Source organism: Aspergillus nidulans, chromosome VII (assembly GCF_000011425.1).
Source record: "Aspergillus nidulans FGSC A4 chromosome VII".
NCBI lineage: Eukaryota > Fungi > Ascomycota > Eurotiomycetes > Eurotiales > Aspergillaceae > Aspergillus > Aspergillus nidulans.
The window spans coordinates 2,695,816-2,714,427 of NC_066263.1; the positions used below are offsets into that span (position 1 = coordinate 2,695,816).

General features: G+C 51.8%; 6 protein-coding genes across 6 annotated transcripts, besides 1 other annotated feature; 2 read left to right on the top strand and 4 right to left on the bottom strand.

Annotated features, from left to right (window-relative positions):
- Positions 1-18,612: part of a sequence feature (contig 1.32 1..435990(1)) that runs on past both edges of the window.
- Positions 83-630, bottom strand: ANIA_11324 (uncharacterized protein; the record flags this gene model as incomplete). Its single annotated transcript, XM_050612953.1, has 3 exons — positions 83-108; positions 176-365; positions 577-630. 3 exons carry the CDS (start codon positions 628-630, stop codon positions 83-85), a joined length of 270 nt encoding a protein of 89 aa, XP_050468802.1.
- On the top strand, positions 2,306-6,615 carry ANIA_02068 (putative RNA binding effector protein Scp160; the record flags this gene model as incomplete). The annotated part of the gene is made up of 4 exons (XM_654580.2): positions 2,306-2,693; positions 2,758-3,008; positions 3,062-5,357; positions 5,408-6,615. The coding sequence occupies 4 exons, from the start codon at positions 2,306-2,308 to the stop codon at positions 6,388-6,390; spliced, it is 3,918 nt and encodes a 1,305-aa protein (XP_659672.1). The 3' UTR covers positions 6,391-6,615.
- Positions 7,298-8,606, bottom strand: ANIA_02069 (cytochrome b5-like heme/steroid binding domain-containing protein). The gene is made up of 4 exons (XM_654581.2): positions 8,335-8,606; positions 7,983-8,141; positions 7,779-7,905; positions 7,298-7,720 (listed from the first exon to the last, which is right to left on the bottom strand). The coding sequence occupies exons 2-4, from the start codon at positions 8,096-8,098 to the stop codon at positions 7,553-7,555; spliced, it is 411 nt and encodes a 136-aa protein (XP_659673.1). The 5' UTR covers positions 8,099-8,141; positions 8,335-8,606; the 3' UTR covers positions 7,298-7,552.
- ANIA_02070 (uncharacterized protein) lies at positions 9,572-11,530 on the bottom strand (the record flags this gene model as incomplete). Its single annotated transcript, XM_654582.1, has 1 exon — positions 9,572-11,530. One exon carries the CDS (start codon positions 11,528-11,530, stop codon positions 9,572-9,574), a length of 1,959 nt encoding a protein of 652 aa, XP_659674.1.
- Positions 12,198-14,549, bottom strand: vps27 (ESCRT-0 subunit protein VPS27; the record flags this gene model as incomplete). Its single annotated transcript, XM_654583.2, has 4 exons — positions 14,304-14,549; positions 13,966-14,247; positions 13,146-13,911; positions 12,198-13,096 (listed from the first exon to the last, which is right to left on the bottom strand). The coding sequence occupies exons 1-4, from the start codon at positions 14,502-14,504 to the stop codon at positions 12,198-12,200; spliced, it is 2,148 nt and encodes a 715-aa protein (XP_659675.1). The 5' UTR covers positions 14,505-14,549.
- ANIA_02072 (putative ubiquitin C-terminal hydrolase) lies at positions 15,173-18,572 on the top strand (the record flags this gene model as incomplete). The annotated part of the gene is made up of 2 exons (XM_654584.1): positions 15,173-15,358; positions 15,690-18,572. 2 exons carry the CDS (start codon positions 15,173-15,175, stop codon positions 18,570-18,572), a joined length of 3,069 nt encoding a protein of 1,022 aa, XP_659676.1.

Sequence of the window (18,612 nt, forward strand, 5' to 3'; positions counted from 1 at the left end):
CTAAGCTTATTTGCGTCTACGTTTACGGAGGACTGGCTCACCGTGCCCATTGATCGCTTCAGCAGCGATGTCACAAACGAAATCAACGACGTGTCCCAATGAACGACACTACATATATTAGTAGCAAAGCATTTGTGTGATTCTGCAGGAACAGCTCTGATCCTCATCAACTAACCCAATGGGTGCATCTTGGTTTCCTCGTAAGAGGCAACTTGCAGATTCACGCTTCTCAGGATCAAACCAATGGTGCCCCGGTGACACTGCTTGGATGCTTGGATGCTTCGTCTGTTGGTGTAGTATTTGAGTAGTATTTGTGTAGTAATTGAGAAGTCAGATCTGACTTGTCCACACTTGTCCGCACTTGTCTACATTCTTTTTAGTCAGCTAGTCAGTGTCTAGCGTTAAGCTTCCACTATAACTAGCTACCCCAGAAAAGCAGTGAATCAGTGGGCGAGATCAGCATCAAGAAGCCGAAAATTATCTTAAGTCTATAATAGCACATATACTAGCAGTACACTTAAAGCAAGCGCAGACGCCCGATACATAGTCCAGTTTGAATCTCGTGGAGAAACCCACTTCAAATGGATATGCGGGCCAATAACATTGAAGTTGGCCAAAGAATGTATACATGTTCTGCGTGCTGGCCAACTTTGATTGTAAGTCCACATACGCTTGAGGTTTATACAGACGAGCTATGGCCTCAGACCGGTTACCATATACTCAGACAATTAACCCATGTTCGCGAACTTCTTGAGCAATAATCACTATTGGGCATTCTCACTCAGAAATTCCATCGCTAAGGCCCAGACTGCCTGTCCAGGCAGTCTGGGAAAGGCGTCTCGATGCGAATCATCACGCGACCAGAGCTGATGCCTGAATTAGGTAAGCTTTCCAAGGTTGGTTTTACTAGGACTTCAAGGTACATCAAAGAGGCGGTTCTTGCGCTATTTCTACAATGGAGTGCCGTTACCACCTGGTAGAAACAGAGGCATGTCGTTCTGGCCTCTTACAATTTTCTGGCTGGTATTTATGTAAGTGGTTGGACAATATGGACGAAGTTGGTACTGAAACTTCGTATATAAACTGCCATATGGATGGGAGTCAGTAGTATATGCCGCAGGCGGCGACCCGTTCAGTCCCAAGTCTGAATACAGGCAACCTTGAAACGACAAAGGTAACCACAAAGTTCCCTCTATAATGGGTTTTTGGTGAACTCTAAGGATTATAATTGTTGAAAAGCGAAATTCTTCCAGGTCTATTGGAATAGCCTTCAGATGACATGTTAGCCAATCCAGTCGACCCGTTCGCAGACGGTCAAGTATAGTGAACGAGGATCCGAAGAGCGTTTGGTAGACTACTTAGGCGTCGAGTCGGGAAATCCTCTCGAGTCGGACTCTTAATCGGCATCATTGACGACATGACATCGTTGCTTTTCTTGTATACCGTTCGCTTAATGATTAGCCAGCAAAGACAATGGGATTCATGCATCAATGGTATCGAGTTGATGTTGCAGCGGCTGTCGGGTCGCCGCAGAACGTCGAGACAAAGACCGATGGGGAACATCACAAATAAACAATCCGCTCTGGATCACTACGGCCGCGAAGCAGCCCATCTAAGAGATATCATTTCAGAGACAAATCGACCTTCACTCAGAGCTGGTTAAGAAAGACCGTCCACTTGTCAATATCAAAGCCCTCCAGCTTGAGGCTCCATCACACCGTGCGTCTCGGCTCCGGTCTCCTCCAATGGGTGAATCCCCAGTCCCGGCTCCCACTCCAAGCCGCCAACCATTCAGGCTTTCTGTCCTTCTCCTCCCCATCCCATTCCCATCCACTGCATCATCATCGCCCCCCCAGCTGTCAATTCCTTCTTGACGCCCTCTTCTCACCTCTTCTCTCCCTTTACTCTCTTCTCTCCGTCCTCTTCCTCGTCTCAGCTTCTCTTCTCCTTTCATTCATCCCCTGCGTGCTCTTTCAAAGCATTGCCCTTTTTTTTCCTTTAGCCGGTGCAATTAGCAATTCATATTTCCAGTTCCTGTCGTTTTTAACAGGAGATATTCCGCATTGAATTCTCAACGTTCCCGGATTATATTTTAATCCAGCGGGACGGTTTCCTCTGTTTACTAGGCCGTCGTTCCGACTAGGCTACGTTTACTTTTACCGGTACTTTTGCCCCCAATTTCTGATAGGAACCCCCGCCTGATATCCTGACTTCTGAGTGTCCAGCGTACACGCAACGTCGGCTCTCGTGCGTCTCACATAATTCCGCTGAACGTCTCCGAAAAATCTAGTCTCGTGCCATCACCATGTCCGCCGAAGCCGTCAATGGGGCCCCCAAATCCCGGGCAGCTATGCTGGAAGAACAACATGCTCTCGATGAGGCACACAAGGCCACTGTGGAGGATGTCGTGGACGAAGAAGACTTATTGCACCCTCCTCCCTCAGTCCAGGCGGTTAGCGAACAGGCTTCCAGCGCACCCTCGCAAGCATCCACACCACCCGTAGCCAAGGCATCAGTCAGCTCGAAGAATGCGTCCGGAAAGCCCCCTGCTCTGGATGTGCAATCGGAGGAACTGTTCCCTGCACTGGGAAGCGGTCCCAAGCCCAAGGCGCCTGCTGCATCCGCCTGGGCCGCAAAAGGCCCCTCCGCCGCCGCCGCCCTCGCTAATGGCGCCCCCAGCGGTGTGTCGTCAGGTATGTCGGTCTTAACCATATATTATGGCACTGGCGATAGAAACGTATTACTGACTTTTTTTAGCGGATGTCCCTAGGATTATGACATTGCCCGGAAAGCACATAGAGCAGCTTCGACTTGCGCCGTCTCAGATGCTTCAGAGGGGCCAATTGAAGAAACCACTGCGGGATATCCTGCGCGATATCTCTAAGCGATCAAAAGCCAATGTAGATATGCGCGGTGGGCCTGGAGGGTCTATCATCTTCGAGGGTAGGGGATCGGTGGATGCAGTGCGCCAAGCGCTTAAGCAGGTGGCGCAGCAAGTCGGTTCTAAGGTATGCGTCTTTTTCGCTATTCTCATAGTCGACCCTAATTAAATCTGGTCTAGCAATCGGTTCGTGTCCCAATTCCCACCTCAGCTCGTCCTCACATTATCGGTAAACAAGGAGCTGTCGTTCAGGAACTCCAGCAGCGCACTGGTGCGCGCGTGCAGGTTCCTCGCGCGGAAGAGCCAACTGGCGATGAGGACGAGGACAATGACACCATTGATGTGTTGATTGAAGGTGATGCTGTTGCCGCTGAAATGGCTCGCCGAGAAATCGAGGCTATTGTGAAGGAGCGAGCGTCTAACATGAACCTACGCCTTCGGTCAATCCCACCGGAATTCTTCCCCTTTATTGCCGGTCCTCATAATGCGAACTTGAGAGAGATTGAGGAGCGCACCAAAGCTCAGATCCATGTTCCTCGATACGATACGTGGCAAAGCCAACCTCCACCGCAAGAAGCTGAGCCCGGCCACGTTCAGTTCACGCCGGTCTCGGACAGGCATATACTTATTTCCGGAGAGCGCTCCGCGACTCAGGATGCTCGTGCTGAAATCGAAAAGCTTGCTGCTGATCTTCAGCGTCAGTTGACAATTCGACAGCTCGCCATCAATCGGGGTCAACATCAATTTATTCTCGGTGACAATGCCAACGCACTGCATGACTTCCTTGCTGAGACTGGTTGCGCTGTCGTGCTGCCGCCTCCGTCCGATGAAACTGAATTCCTGACCGTTACTGGTCCACTTCAGCGTATCGAAGATGGTGTCAACCGCGCAATGGACCTTGCTACGAGTATGCAGATGGCGAGCATTGATTTGTCGCGCCAGCACCCTAACGCCCCTCTCGGGCCTCATGCTCATGCTCGTGCGCTTACGCGCTACCTTGCCCAGCGACAAATCATCAAGGAGCTTGAAGGCATGTACGATTCGCGGATTGCTCTGTCGCCTGCTTCAGACGGTCCTGTTACCTGGGAAGTGTATTCGAGGGACGGCAAGAACACGATCCGTGCACGCTCTGATATCCTGAACCTCGTTCAGGCCCATCCTCCTGCCAGACTTCGTCACCTTTCTGTTGACCCGTACTTCCACCCTTACTTACGCTCCCGTAGCATCCCACAGTTGAGGTCTAACTACGGTGTCCATGTTCTTATTCCCGACGATATTGATAGTCCTGATGTTGTCCTTATTTACGAAGGTCCTTCGGCGAGCTCCTCTCAGTTGGAAATTCCGCGTCAGCGGCCATCTGCTGCAGATCTTGCCACTTTCGAGAAAGCCCTACAGGAAGCGCAAGAGTATCTTTTGAACTCTCTAGGTAGCCAGGATGACATTATCACGGAAAATGTGTCCATTCCGAGCAAGTACCAGGAGAAGGTTCGTAAGTTCATCTCCCGTGAACAGGAAGCGAAGGGTGAAGATCATATCCCTGTTCGTGCACTTGTTGGTGGTGGCCCGAGCCGCAACGGCGGAGCCACTCCCCAGAGCGACGTCGCATTGCGCGGTCCATCCCGCCTAGTGAAGGAAATTGCCGCCAAGATCGGAGAATTTGTCGTCGAGCAGGAGAAGGATGACCTTGAAAGAGGCTACACAACCTCTTTTGATTTCCCCAAGAAATTTGCAAACTTCCTCATTGGAAAGAGGGGCGAGAATATTAACAAGCTTCGTGACGAATTTGATGTTGATATCAAGGTCGAAGACGGCAAGGTGGAGGTCAAGGGACCTAAGGCAAAGGCTGATGCAGCCAAGGCTCGGATTATCAATCTCGGCAAGAAGCTGGAGGATGAGACGACTCACGTCCTGAAGGTCCCTGCCCAATACCACCGAGAGCTTATCGGACAGAAGGGTAGCCAAGTCAATCGACTCCAGGACCGTTACTCCGTTCGTGTTCAGTTCCCCAGGGCAGTTGTCATTAACGACGACCAGTCTGTTGCGGACACTGCTAGCGAGGCTGGCAGCGCTCGACCTCAACGATCCCAGCAGGCTTCTGACGAGGTGATTGTCAAAGGACCCAGCAAGGGGGCAGACGCCGCGCGCGATGAGATCCTCAGTCTGCTGCAATGGGTCGTTGATCATTCTCACACGGCAACCGTGTCTGTCGCCCAAGGCCAGATTCCTTCGCTGATCGGCCAGCGCGGACGCGAAATGGATAAGCTCCGAGCTGATACTGGGGCTCAGATCGATGTTCCGGGCGCTAACGATGCACCGGATACCTCTGGACGCGTGGAAATCAAGATCAAGGGAACCAAGAAGCAGGTAGAGGAAGCAAAGAAGATCCTGCAACAGCGTTCAAGCGAGTTCGATGCTACGGTCACAAAGACCATCAACGTCGACAAAAAGCACCACAAATCCCTGATCGGTGGTGGTGGTAAGTTTAAATTTGTTACATATTGTGTCGGACCTCACTGACAGTAATAGGTGCCAATATTCGCAAGCTTGTTGCGGAAGCCGGTGGTCCTACGGACTCGAGCGCGTCTCGACTCGTCAGATTCCCACGTCCTGAAAGCGACGATACCACCATCAGACTGGAAGGAAATGGTGCAATTGTGGACAAGATTATCGCCGCTATTGAACAATTTGTGCAAGAGCGCGAAGACCAAGTTGCCATCAACCTTGAAGTACCTCCCGTGCAGCACCGTCTTCTCATCGGCCGTGGAGGAGACACCCGACGGGGCATCGAGTCGCAGTTCGGCGTCACCCTCGATATCCCCAGACAAGGTTCTGGGCGCTCTGATGTCAAGCTCAAGGGGCCTAGCAATGCCGTTGAACAGGCTAAAGAGCACATTCTGGCCATGCTCAAGGATCAGCAAGGTGTGAATGTTGATGTCCCGAGTCATCTACACCATGCCATCGCCGACAATGGGTCCTTCTTCCGCCGCCTTCGTAATGACTACCAGGTAACGGTGGACCATGCGGGCCAGCAAATCCCGCCGAGACCAAACGTGGAAGACTCGCGCAGCGCCGTTAACGGAGCCTCCTCGCTCCCTTTGATCACCGATGAACCCAGTGATGCACTTGACGCTCACTCATGGAAGGTGGTAGACAACAATGTTGCTAGCGACCCTAGCCAACCTGCTACCATCCCATGGGTCCTGGCTGGATCTACGGACAATGTCAACAAAGCAAAGGCTGCCTTAGAAAAAGCCATCGCCGCTGCCTCTCAACAATCCGCGACCGGCTACCTCATCCTTCCTGACCCCAAGACATACCGATTCGTCGTCGGCCAGGGCGGCAGCCAGATCAACTCTATCCGCAAACAAACAGGCTGTCGAATCAATGTGCCTAAGGACCAGGCCAAGGGCGAGGCGATCGAAATCAAGGGTAGTAAAGAGAACCTCGACAAGGCAAGGGATCTGATTCTAGAGGCCGTCCGTGCCGGGCTGAACGGCAACTCAAGGTGACGATCCCTGTCATCACCCGGATTCTGAACATATATGAAGATATATCATTTATCCCTTTTTCTCTTCCTTTCTTTCTTACACTTGTATTGCTTCATCAAAAGAATGTGTTCATTTCTACTGCTACATCATCGGTCATGAGCATCCTGGCGATTTTGCGTCATCTTGAATATTCGTTATATATTGTTGTATTGGACAGCGAATTAATGGACAATCCTCTACTCATTCCAGCTGTCATTCTGTAGCTTGTGCATTCACGGCACTACTGACGTAGCGACTAAGAAAATAGGACATAGTAGCAACGACACATCATTGCACGCGCATATACTTCGTTAGGCTACCGGGACGAGAAATTTGAGAACATTTTACGGGAACTGATTAAGCAATCAAATCTCATAAAGCCGAACATGTGGCGTAGTTCATATGTCTACCTGTTAGTGAGTAGAGACATAAACATTTGACAGCTGAGACATTCTCCGCAACCATAACCCCACCCCCGCAAGTATGAGCCGACGGCCGTTCCGTCTGGACCGATTCACGACTGGATGCCCAATTCCGACACCCAGCGGAGGAGTCGTAGATAGGGTCCAGGTCTATCGTGTAGGCAGAGAATTTCGAGCCGCGGGCTAAGCTAGTGGCTTATTACACCGAAGGAAATGTTGGCCCTGACATTCTCCAGTCCTCGCAAGAAACATGAGCATGAGATACGGGCTTATGCAGATAATTGGGAGGTCGCTTGGGCTTTATCATCTTGATTGCAGTAGATATGTCCTGGAAACCGGTCGAAACGTTGCGAATAAAAAAAAGGATTGAAGAATAGGTCACATGTCAAACGACCCTCGGCTTCTCCTATCTCGACTAATTTAAACCTGTATCTTCATGAGTAAACAGATATTTAGAGACGAGCGATCTAAGGGTAACAAAAATCTCGCGATTCTGTGGTTGATGAAGTTGATATCACCTAACGCGCCAGATAGTAGAACCAACAATGTAAGAAAAATGTATCAAGCAAATCTGTTGAGGTCACATTAAATATAAGAGAAAAACCGAGTGGTCTCAAAAGTCTTCGTAGTAGCATTTCTTTGTTGCATTGTCTTTTTTATTCCCTCCTCTCTTCTGCTCATAATCTCTCTACTCCCGCCGCGCCTTCTATTCTTCTCTCGCTCTACTGCTCAGCGCCAGCAGAGGCCTGGAGGTACTGGTAGGCAGCGTAGGCAGCAGCGCCACCGATCAGAAGGATCGCGTAGAGACCGAAGCCGAAGCCGGTACTGGAGCTAGAGGAGGAAGACTCGCTGGAGGATGAACCGTGAACTTTAGGAGTGGGGTCGCCGGGCTAATAGAAAAATATTGTTAAAAGATCGTTTCCAAGCGACATGACAGGGGGAACGCACCAGACGCTTCAGGTCACCAACAAGGAGACCCTGCAGGATCTCGCGAGCCTCGTCGCTGTGCCCAACATCCTCAAAGGCCTCTGTGGCGTCCTGACCACCCACGTCGAGGAGGACTTCCTCACCACCACTATAATTATACCAAATCAGTCCATGGCATGTCCAATGCGGTGAACATCAAAAAGCTGGAAGATACGTGAGACGTACGGGTGCTCATCGACGAAAGAACTGCAGTCGTAGACCTTGTCGTGAATGACCATGTACAGGTCCTTCTTGGTGTTGTGCTCGGCAACCTCCTTGAAAGTGAGTTCTTTGGCAGACATTATGGCGGTAGTGGCGGTGGATTTGCGAGAAGTTTCAAGTAATCTGGATGAGGAAAGAAGCGATTGCGTTAGTTACCATTTCTGCTAACTGTAGGCAAGGGATTTGCGGTCACTGGGAGCCGACCCAGCGACCGATCAGCCAGCGAGCGGACTGAGTGTCCGCTGATAATTGAATTGTTTTTCTGGGACGCTGGCGGTGGTAAAAGGGGTGACTGGGCGAGACAGAGCAGACTTACCGAAATGGAGCTAGGACAGCGAAGAAGGACTGCAAGACGCGACAGACAGCGAGAGATGGATACAAAGACCGAGAGAGAGAAAGAGAGACGAGAGAGAAAGTGGAGAGAAGAGAAAGAGGTCGAGGTCGAGAGGAGGCCTGAGTAAGTCAAAGATCCGCAGGGCTCTCAGGTTCGGGTTCCTGGACGCTGAATGTGATTCGACCGCCCCCACCACCTTGCGACTGACTGGGGATGCCGTGAATTGTATCCGGTGGCTCTGCTGGGAGTCTGGATCGGTATACTCTCTTACTGTTACTCTAGCTACTTTCCCTAACCTTGGCCCATTCTGCTGAGTCCTGTTCTGTATTCAGAGTACACTCTGTCCCCAAGACAATCCTTCTAGTTTCGCGGAGTGGCCTGATAGCAAACCGACGAATCGGAATTTCCCTATTTTCCCCTTAGTCACACTAATTGCACAAATACAATCCTTTTATGTACACTTTGCACTACTATGTAGCACCAATCGTCAACGGGAATCGGAAATTCCATCGCATTCTCATCATTACAAGGACAAGAAAAAGACCCAGTTCTAGTATCAGCACCAGTATCAGCACCAGTATCAGTACCATTATCAGTACCATTACCAGTATCAGCGCCAGTATCAGCGTCAGTATCAGGATATTCTTCCCCCATCAGGCAGGGCGCCGCGTTTCTTTCCCATGACGGGCGGAGAATCGAGTCTGGACGGAATATCCCCGCACTCAATACTCGGTGTAATCAGGTGCTTCTCCAAATCCCAACTCAACCCTCTATTTCTCTGGATAACAAATTGTTGTCACTGTTCCCAGGGCGGAATTCCTGTATTCGGAATATTATTGTCGTTCCAAACAGACTCAAGGGACAGAAATCCCGCTCTGATTCCGACGCCATCTGTCGCCGCGCCAGTCGATAACCGTAACCTCGGGGTCCGCTGGCGTCGGGTAGTGGCTTCGGGATTAACTGACCGAGTCTGACGGGCGATTCTGGACTATATGGGGCTGCACATAGGGTACTGAAATGGTTATTGTTTACAAATCACTATCTGGGATATCATGCTGCAAGCTATAAACACTCAAGACCGAGACTTTGCCCCAAGCCGAAACATATATGCGGATTGCTGAACCATTCATGTAACGCCTGACGCCATCCTGCTCAAACAAACAAAAGCAAATAACAAGATAAGATGTTGAAAAATTGAGCTGGAAAAGTGAGCTGTACATCAGCCGGAAGCTGCAACCTCGCGGCTCTCCCACATGCGCCGAATCATCATTTCAGCTTCGCTGGGTAGAAAGTGGTCGCGATCCTCAACATGGTCGTCGGCTCCGTGGGTACTAGTACCGTGGGCAGCGTCATCGGACGTTGACAGTAGTCGGTGTGAGGGGTGCGGCGGGTCCTCTGCGTCTTGCATATACGCTTGGGCCACCAAGCTCTGTGAATCTGCCTGTTTCCTCCCTATTAGCTGTCTTGAGTCTGCGCTTGTGGCGCTACTGCTGTCACGGAGATCTTGCTGTTTGGCATTCCGTTGTAGCAGAACCAAAGCAGGCGCTGACCTGACAGGCTTGCCAAGACCAGTTTGGGGCTCTTGGTCTATACTGTCAGTCTTGTCCGTCTTCGCGTCCTTGAGAATTGCGTTCAGACGGGTGAAGCTGGCGCTGGTGGGAGACTGAAATCTCCGAACAACCGTAAGTTCCATGGCAGTCTTCTCGTATGCTTTGCGGATATGCTTGGCTTCATGCAGTGACCCGCCATTCCTAGACGAGCCATTGACAAGGGCCCGCGCTGGATCATATGGTCCCAATCCCGCCCGGGCTGTTCCACTAATGTAAGCGGGGCCCATGGTGGACGGCGACACAGTGGCCGACGCACCGTGGGAATCAGGAGGAGAGTCATTCAGGGCTGCCGTACGCTGCAGCCAAAGTTTCTGTTGAGTGCGGGAGGGCGGTTCCGTTCCAGGTTGCCGCGAAGTAGGGGAGCTGCGCGTCTTCTTCGTACCTTTGGGAGAGGGCGGGGTTTGCGGATGGTAGTGAGGAAGGAATGATGATGGAGTGTTGGGATCTGAGTCGGTACGGGACGTTGCGATCTTGTTGTTGATAAACCTTGATACGCCCCCTTCTATAGATGAAGACCCAGGCGCTTGTGATGGGGTACTGGCCTGTGCAATATTTGCGGTGGACACCGGTCTTCGCAGTCCATCCTGACCAGATGCCAGGTTCGTGAGAGATGCGGTTCGTGATATCGTATCCACCGGCGCCGGTGTCGCGGTGGCAGATATTGAAGACATGGCGGGCGGCGCCTTAGCGGAATGTGACGGGCTAAGAAGCCGTGATGCAATATCGCCCTGATCAGGCGGGCGCGTAGAGTCCTCCGGAGCTTCCTCCGTGTCTGAAGATTGCTCCCTTGTGCGCTGAGCGTGCTCGTCGTCTTCACCTGATGATTGATCGTCGTGAAAGCTTCTGCTCGTAGGTTCCGGAAGACTGGTCGCTCGGGGAAACTGGGGATACGGCCGCTTCACAAATGTAAGCGGATCGACCAGCACGACCGGATTCTCGTCGCCGTCTTTGGACTGCGCCACAGAACTTCGCCTGGTACTCTCAGGCGATTGAGTTGTATCCTCCCACTCGCCCTCGTCCGTCGAGTCCGCCAGTTCAAATCCGACCGTCTTCTTCTTTCCCGAGCTGGTATGAGGGCGGTCGGTGACTAAGGCCTTCTTTGGTAAGACGCTCGAGTTGCTCCGTCGCAAAGCCGGGCTAGAATAGTTTTTTTTTATAGAGCTAGTGGTACGAGGGGAGGCATCGTCCAGTGCATCCCAGTGAACGTGCTGGCGCGGGGGGCTCGCAACGGGCGTCACCGGGGCCGACTTCTTGCGCTGGTGCTGATGCAGCCGGTACTCTGGACCGGCGTGGTGAGATGTTAGGTGCCGCTGTAATTTAGCCAAGTTCTTTCCAAACGATGGATTACGGCCGTGACTGCGATGGCCGCCACCGACGAGATGTGCTCGATGGGGTCGATGCCCTGGTGTTTTCTGTTGGGGCTGAGAGGTGTGGGAGGTATGCGAGTGAGAGAGCTCTCCCTGGGTAGACGAGGACGAGGAGCGCGTGACAACGGCGTGAGAGGAGACAGCACGGCGGCCCAGGCCCGGGCGCTTAACGGGGGACGCGTTGTTTGAAGTCGTCGGCATGGCGGTAGCAGCGAAGAAAGGTCCGAATTGGGCGACCAGCAGCTATCGGCAGAGATCGGTATCAGTGATTGGAGGCTGCCTCCTGCAATTATCCTTCACTTAGCAATAATAGTCTGTAACACAGCTGGGCCGATTCGACCATGAAACAGCAGAAAAAGAAACGGAAAGAAAAGCTATTATTGATAAGCGATAGCTGTTCCCCAGCTACTGACAAGCGCGGGGCCAGTCGATTGGTAGATTACGACGAGTTGGACAGGGGTTGAGAAGCGACCTCGGCGGCCTGAGGGGAGATCGGGGCGAAGAGAAGGGCTGTCGAACGAGGTATATCAGGTATTGTATGAGATGGAACGAGCGGAAGAGGGGTAGAGATGGAGGTGATGGTGGAAGTGAAGAGGAGAGATTGTCAGTTCCAAGGAAGACTGGCGAGGATTCTATTACGCGTTATTCCGCCGTTCCCATCCAGCTTTTTATCGCCGCAATCGAGTCACTAGTGTAGAGTCTAGACTCGCCACTACCCCATACCAAGTCAACGCAAATCGAAATTTAGAGAAATTATTGCTACTATCAGGAACAATGTACATCCAATTTTGCAACCAGGAAAGGCCAATTCATCTGGTATCATAAGGTAGCATAAAACACAAATTAAAGGATCGTCAGAAAGGTGAGGCTACAACTCGATCAGGCTCTCCTCCACAACCGGTCGAGGCGCCGCTGGTTGCTGATACTGCACAGGAGGGGGCGCGCTGATAGGAGAGACGTCCCCTCCGTAAGGAGCTTGGTAATTTGTGTTTCCCTGGGGATATCCTTGGTAGCCCGTTCCTTGTGCAGACTGCTGCTGTTGTTGTTGTTGTTGCTGTTGTTGCTCCTGTGGTAGATAATACGATTGAGCCGACGGCTCAGTCGCTTTAGGCTGCCCCGACTGCGATGATCGCGAATCTGCTGGCTGCGCGTGACCTGGGGATTGCCCATGATCGACTGGCGGCTGTTGCTCTACAGGGTTGGACGGCAACCCTGCGGACTGATAGTACGAGTCGCGATTCGTCACTGGAGACGGCTGGTAAGGCGACTCAGGCTCCCCTTGCCTAGGTTGCTGAAACAGCTTCTCCGGTTCTTGGTATGCCGAGGAAGTATAGAATTGTGACGGAGCACCTGGGCCAGGGTAAGGCGTGTTATTGCTATTGAATGCGTTGACGTTTGGCTGAGGCGATGCGATTGAATGATTATTCGGGTTCCAGTACGGACCTGAAGAAGGCTGTTGAAGTGGTGGGTGCATCGAAGAGCTCACCACGCCGTTCTCGCGTTCAAGAGGTGGCTGCGAGTAAGGCGTGCGAGCAGGCGCTGGTGGTTCGACGCCCGAATTCCCGTAATAGAAATTTTCTGCGCCCGGTCTCACTTCAGCTGTTGTAGAAGGCATCGATGGGTAGATGTTCGGGTATTGAGCGCCCCCAGGGACGGGGCCGTAACCCAGGTTATGTTGCGAGTATGCGCTCGATAGTCTTTCTTCCAACATGCGATCGTAATATCGTACCACTGTGGACAGTTTGGCATGGAGATCCAGCAAAGTGTCTAACCCGGTTAGTTATATCAGTGCTTCAGTAGAAGTCTAGAACATTACCATGCTTGCTCATCGTTTCACCATAGCTGCGTGCCAGCTTTGGCCGAAGCGCTCCGATACTTTCATACAATTCCTGGATTTGAGGTTCCCGGAGAATCGTGCCCGGGGGTTGATGTTGCAATCGGTCAACGAGGGTTGAGAAGAGATGAATGTTCTCAACCTCAACAGGACTGAGTTCGTATGGGTTCTTAGGTAGTGATGCTGCGGCGGGGGTTTCACGCGACGACTCGGCTGAAGTGTTGTTTTTTAACGCGGCAGCATACTTTTGCTTGTGTTCTTCCATATCTCGGAGCGAAGCCTCTATTGCCGCTTTCAAATCCGCGTCCTCCTCCTCATCAGTACTAGGCTGCGGCTGTGTATTCGCGGGCGCTTGGGCGGGTTTAGGCTGCGGCACATATCCGCTTGAAGACTTATTTTGAGCCTCTTCCAGGCTCATCTGCAAGGCTCGGCGCAAATCCTCATCGAAGCCCGATTCCACCCTGGCCGCGCGGGGTTCCAACACATTGGATTTTGTGATCGAGTTGTTCTTGAAAGTCGATCGATCCGCCAAAGAGCCTTGATTAAACGGCTTTGAAGTTAGCTTCGCGTAGCACCCGTCATCGACGCGAACGGGCTGTAGGATTCCAAGATGGGGTAATGGCAGGGTCTTGCTGGAACATTGCGCATCAAAGACGTTTCCGCAGTTCCTGCAGTGGTGTTTGCGATTCATAAAACTGAAGGGCGTCCGGCAGCGCATACAAACGTCGGAGTCGATCCATTCCGGAGGCTATAAAAATCACGTTAGACTAGCTTGAGATGGAACGGTACTGTTCCGGCCTACCGCACTGCTTTCCAGCATACTCCCACTAATCGCACTCTTGGGCGGGAACTGGAAGCCTTCCATTTGCAGCTTCCGGTATGTCTCCCCAAGATAGCTCAAGTCCATGCGTCCTTGCGCAGCCATAGCCCAGTCCTGTATCAGCGCTAACATCAAGTCCCTCACACTCGAGTTCAGCGGGACACCTTCCGCTTTAAGGAGCGAGACAAGGTTGTCCATGAACTCTCTTGATGCAATCTCGGCCAGGAAATGGGTTCCGCCATTTTTGACACAGGTATCCGTTAGCTAAGAGATTAATTTTGTCAGAACAGTCGAGTAAAGGACAGACCAAGGAAACAAACCTTCAAAGTCGCTATCTGAATGTTAGGGTTCTTGTTCTCTAATCGTCGCTTCAAAGATCGCATAGCATCTTTCGGCTGTACACCCTTTGATCGAATAAGATCAGATATTTCGAGATTCAGAGCGATATCTTCAAGAGAAGACGCGGTAGCGCGCTCGATCTGCTCATCGAGCGGTGAGGCAGAGGAGAACCAGCCCGCCATGATGGATGCGGGGAGGAATAAGACGCACGGAGGGGACAAGTGTACAGCGTCAGTTGAGGAATAAAATTGCTTATTAACAGATGACACGCAGGAACAGCACAGGAGAAGTTGGCGAGGGTGAATCAAGCGAGAGACAGCAGTAAACAGCAAGAGAGCTCCAAGGTTGACTTGAGCTCCCAGGTTTCCATGTATTGCTTGCGATGCGCCCCATTGGCCTGGATGCCTAACCACTGGTTGACTCAGCACCAAAGCATGTGCCGTGTGGCGTCATAGGCAAAGGCGGTCGTCTGCAGAACCGCCCAGTAGTGCAGGCAGAATATAGAGCGGTCAATAATCACCAAGTGGCATGTATACGTTGCATAAATTCATACATAATTTTACCCCAGAATTATCCCGCAAACCTGTCTGTCAGACAGCGACAGGATGCGCTGATTATTGACCTGCTCTCTCTATATCCTCCATCCGCCCCTGCATGCTGTCCCTCTTTCAGTTGCACATAGATGCTCTTTTACTCCGAGTCCTTGTATCCCCTCAATTCATTCGTTGTCGGATTCCTTTTTACGGCTGCCTGCTCTGTTGCCGCCACATCGAGTCCCGCCATCGGCCTTTCCTCCGCCTTGCTTGACCGTCCTTCAACTTCGATGAATTCCTAGCGCTAGAATTGTACAATGGCCCCAGATGCTGCGGCGCTTCCTTCACCGCCGAGTTTCGCTCCGGAGGATGCTCCCAGCCGGCACAACCTAGGTGGCACGGCTCCGGGTGGGGGGCATCAGGATGGGCTCTCGCCGCGCTTTCCAAATATAAAAGCCCTTCAGGACGAGGCAGCAGCATTAGATGTGAACGAATCCACGACGGTAAGTGGCTTGTGGCTTGTGCTATGCTGAAAACGACCGTCCTGACCATTAGTTTGGAATATAGATCACCGATTTGTTGGCCACGGCTCAAGACGCAATTACGAAGTTTCGAGGGTTCGCAGACAGTGATCAAATCGATAGGGCATACGTACAATATGTTCGCGCTTCGGAAATCACCATAAATCTTATCCCTAATCACCCTGACTATCGGTCCGCCTCCACGCAGATCCCTGGTTGGCATAAGCAGTTTTCGGACTTGATGATGGCAAGTCCTTCTCGGCGGACCTGTTTTGCGATCGCGCTTCTCTTCGCTAACTATATCTTTCGCTAGGCCGTACGAACCAAGCAGGGGACCGCGGACTCAATCAAGCAACAAATTGTGGAGAATAATCTCAAGAGTATGGCCAAGCCGGCGGGCCAATCCTCACCAATCTCTCGACGACCAGTATCGCAGATATTACCTGCTGGAACATATTTACCTTCAAGTCAACGCGGCCGCCAGAGCAATGCGGGAGACTCGTCAACGCGAATGCCTAGTCCTTCGCAGTTCCAGTCCTTCGGCTTGCAAGACCAACCCAATAGATATTCGGCACCTCCAGATGCACTTGCGCAGCGCCTTGCCAAGCTGAAGACAACATCACCTACAGCAAATGGCGTCAGTTCAGGTTCAGCCAGTTGGGGTGACAATGAACTAGGACACGTTGAAAACCGATCTCCCCGGCCATCCTCTTATATCTCTCATGGGCCAACACATGGGTCAACACTAAGTTCACCTTCTAGACGACCACTAGGCCCTCGAGACATGGGAACCGCTCAGAGCGGCCCCTCTATACCCCCCAAGATTCCCCTCAACACATCACTTCCGCGGGCACCGGATCCGACATATAGCCCAATATACACCGTACCTTCTCAGCCTCCGTCTAACCCGCCGAGAACTTCAACAGAGAACTTTCGTCCGAATAATGCACGATATTCCCATCTTGCAAATTCTCCTCATGGCAGCCAAAGTCCTAATGGCTCCGATGATAATCCTTATAGGTCTCGAACACCGAACGGCGTCCATGCGCTGAAGGGCGCCAGTAGTAGTACGCTTGATTTACCGCACAGATCTACTATCAGCGCCCAGGAGTTGCTGGACTACCTCCGTCGTTATAGCATATTGCTGATCGACGTCCGCTCCCGAGAGGATTTTGACAGCGGCCATGTATATGCGAAATCGATCATATGCATAGAGCCCGTGGCATTAAAGGAGAACGTTTCCGCAGAAGAGCTTGAGGAGCGGTTGGTGGTGTCTCCTGAGCATGAACAGTCGTTGTTCGAGAGGCGAAATGAGTTTGATATGGTGGTCTACTACGATCAGAGTACCAGTTCGAACAGCTACCTTGCCGGCCCACCGGTGGGGACCACAGCGCCTCACCTGAGGGCGTTGTATGATACACTGTACGAGTTCAATGCCTACAAACCTCTGAAGGATGGCCGGCCACCTATGCTTCTAGCGGGAGGACTTGACGCTTGGATTGATCTCTTAGGGCAACAGTCGCTGGCCACATCATCTACCGCTGCTGTAATAGCGTCTTTGCAAACCAGGCGGCCTGTTGCGAGGCCGGGACGCCCTCTCGGTAGAGTCCCGACAATGGCTAGCGCTAACTCCAGTCTGGAGATCAGAAAGCGGAGGCTTCGAAAACTTTCACAGTTGAACCCAGATGAGCTTACGGAGTGGTTGGAGAAGTCAAAGACAGAAGAGATTGACGCAAGTGCCTATCTTGGAGAGGATAACCTCTCAGAGGAGCCCGAGCCGGAGCAACAAGCAGGAACTCCCATCTCCCCCTTCATTCGTTCGTACGAGGATTTTCTGCGCCGTTTCCCGGAACCTCATAATATTCAGCAATCTATGATAACAGCCCAGCCCAGACCTTTGACCCCCGACTATGCGTCTCATGTGCCTATTGCTCCTTCAAGACCTCCACCTGCTGTTCCGCGTCCCAGCTACAGCGGTGTGTCGGATGGCCGGCAGATACAAGCGCCGCTGCAGAGACAAAATTCAGCAACCAAGCACGCGCTTTACACGTCGAACTCATTGCTTAATCGTCTCAAACTTCCGCGCACCGGATTGGCAAATTTCGGAGTTACCTGTTATATGAACTCAACAATCCAGTGTTTAAGCGCAACAGTGCTCATGAGCAAGTTTTTCATTGATGACCGGTTCAGGTTTTATGTCCAGAAGAATTGGAAGGGGTCTCAGGGTGTTATGCCTGGGCTATACGCCAATCTCATCAGATCACTGTGGAAGAATGATGTGCAAGTTATCATGCCGACGTCATTTCGAAATTTCTGCGGACGGCTGAATCAGGAATGGGCCATAGACAGGCAACAGGATGCTAAGGAGTTCTTTGATTTTGTTGTCGATTGCCTGCATGAAGATCTCAACGTAAATTGGCAGCGGACACAGCTTAGGCCCCTGACTTTCGAGGAGGAAATGCAGCGGGAAAGGATGCCAGTGGCCAAGGTCTCCAAGATAGAATGGGATCGGTATTGTCACCGAGAGGAATCATTTATCTCATCGTTGTTTGCGGGGCAACATGCAAGCCGGCTTCGGTGTACAACTTGCAAGCGAACATCAACCACATATGAAGCTTTCTACAGTATCAGTGTGGAGATCCCGGCATCCGGAAAGGGCGATATCTACCAATGCCTCCGTAGCTACTGCCAGGAGGAAATGTTAAGCGGCGACGAGGTCTGGAAGTGTCCCTATTGCAAATGTGAGCGTGTCGCGACCAAACAAATCATTATCACTCGCGCACCTCAGATCCTGGTGGTTCATTTCAAACGCTTCTCTGCCTCCAAGACACAGAGTGCCCGTAAAATCCACACCCCCATCGACTTTCCCCTTCACGGTCTTCGCATGGACGACTTCGTCTTCTCGCAGCCTAAGCAGACATCCAACGGCGATGGCCCCAGTTCAGGTCCACAGGATCCAACTTCCGCCACAGAACCACCCTTTACATACGACGCATACGGTGTTTTACGCCATTTGGGCTCGTCCATGGGGAGCGGGCATTATATATCACTAGTGCGTGATGCGTCACGTCAATGCTGGCGCAAATTTGATGACGGCCGCGCAACAGATTTTATACCGCGTGATCTGCCTTTCAAAGACCGGTTGCAGAACGAACAAGCGTATATTGTGTTCTACGAGCGCGTTCCAGCGAAATAGCGTCACTCCTTTTCCCAATTTATCCTCCTCATTACTTCAC

Coding starts and splice junctions, on each gene's coding strand:
- ANIA_02069 (XM_654581.2), bottom strand. CDS start 8,098: ATGTCTGCCAAAGAACTCACTTTCAAGGAGGTTGCCGAGCACAACACC. Junction 7,906..7,982: donor TCTTTCGTCGATGAGCACCC/GTACGTCTCACG, acceptor GTATAATTATAG/TGGTGGTGAGGAAGTCCTCC. Junction 7,721..7,778: donor TTGGTGACCTGAAGCGTCTG/GTGCGTTCCCCC, acceptor TTTTTCTATTAG/CCCGGCGACCCCACTCCTAA.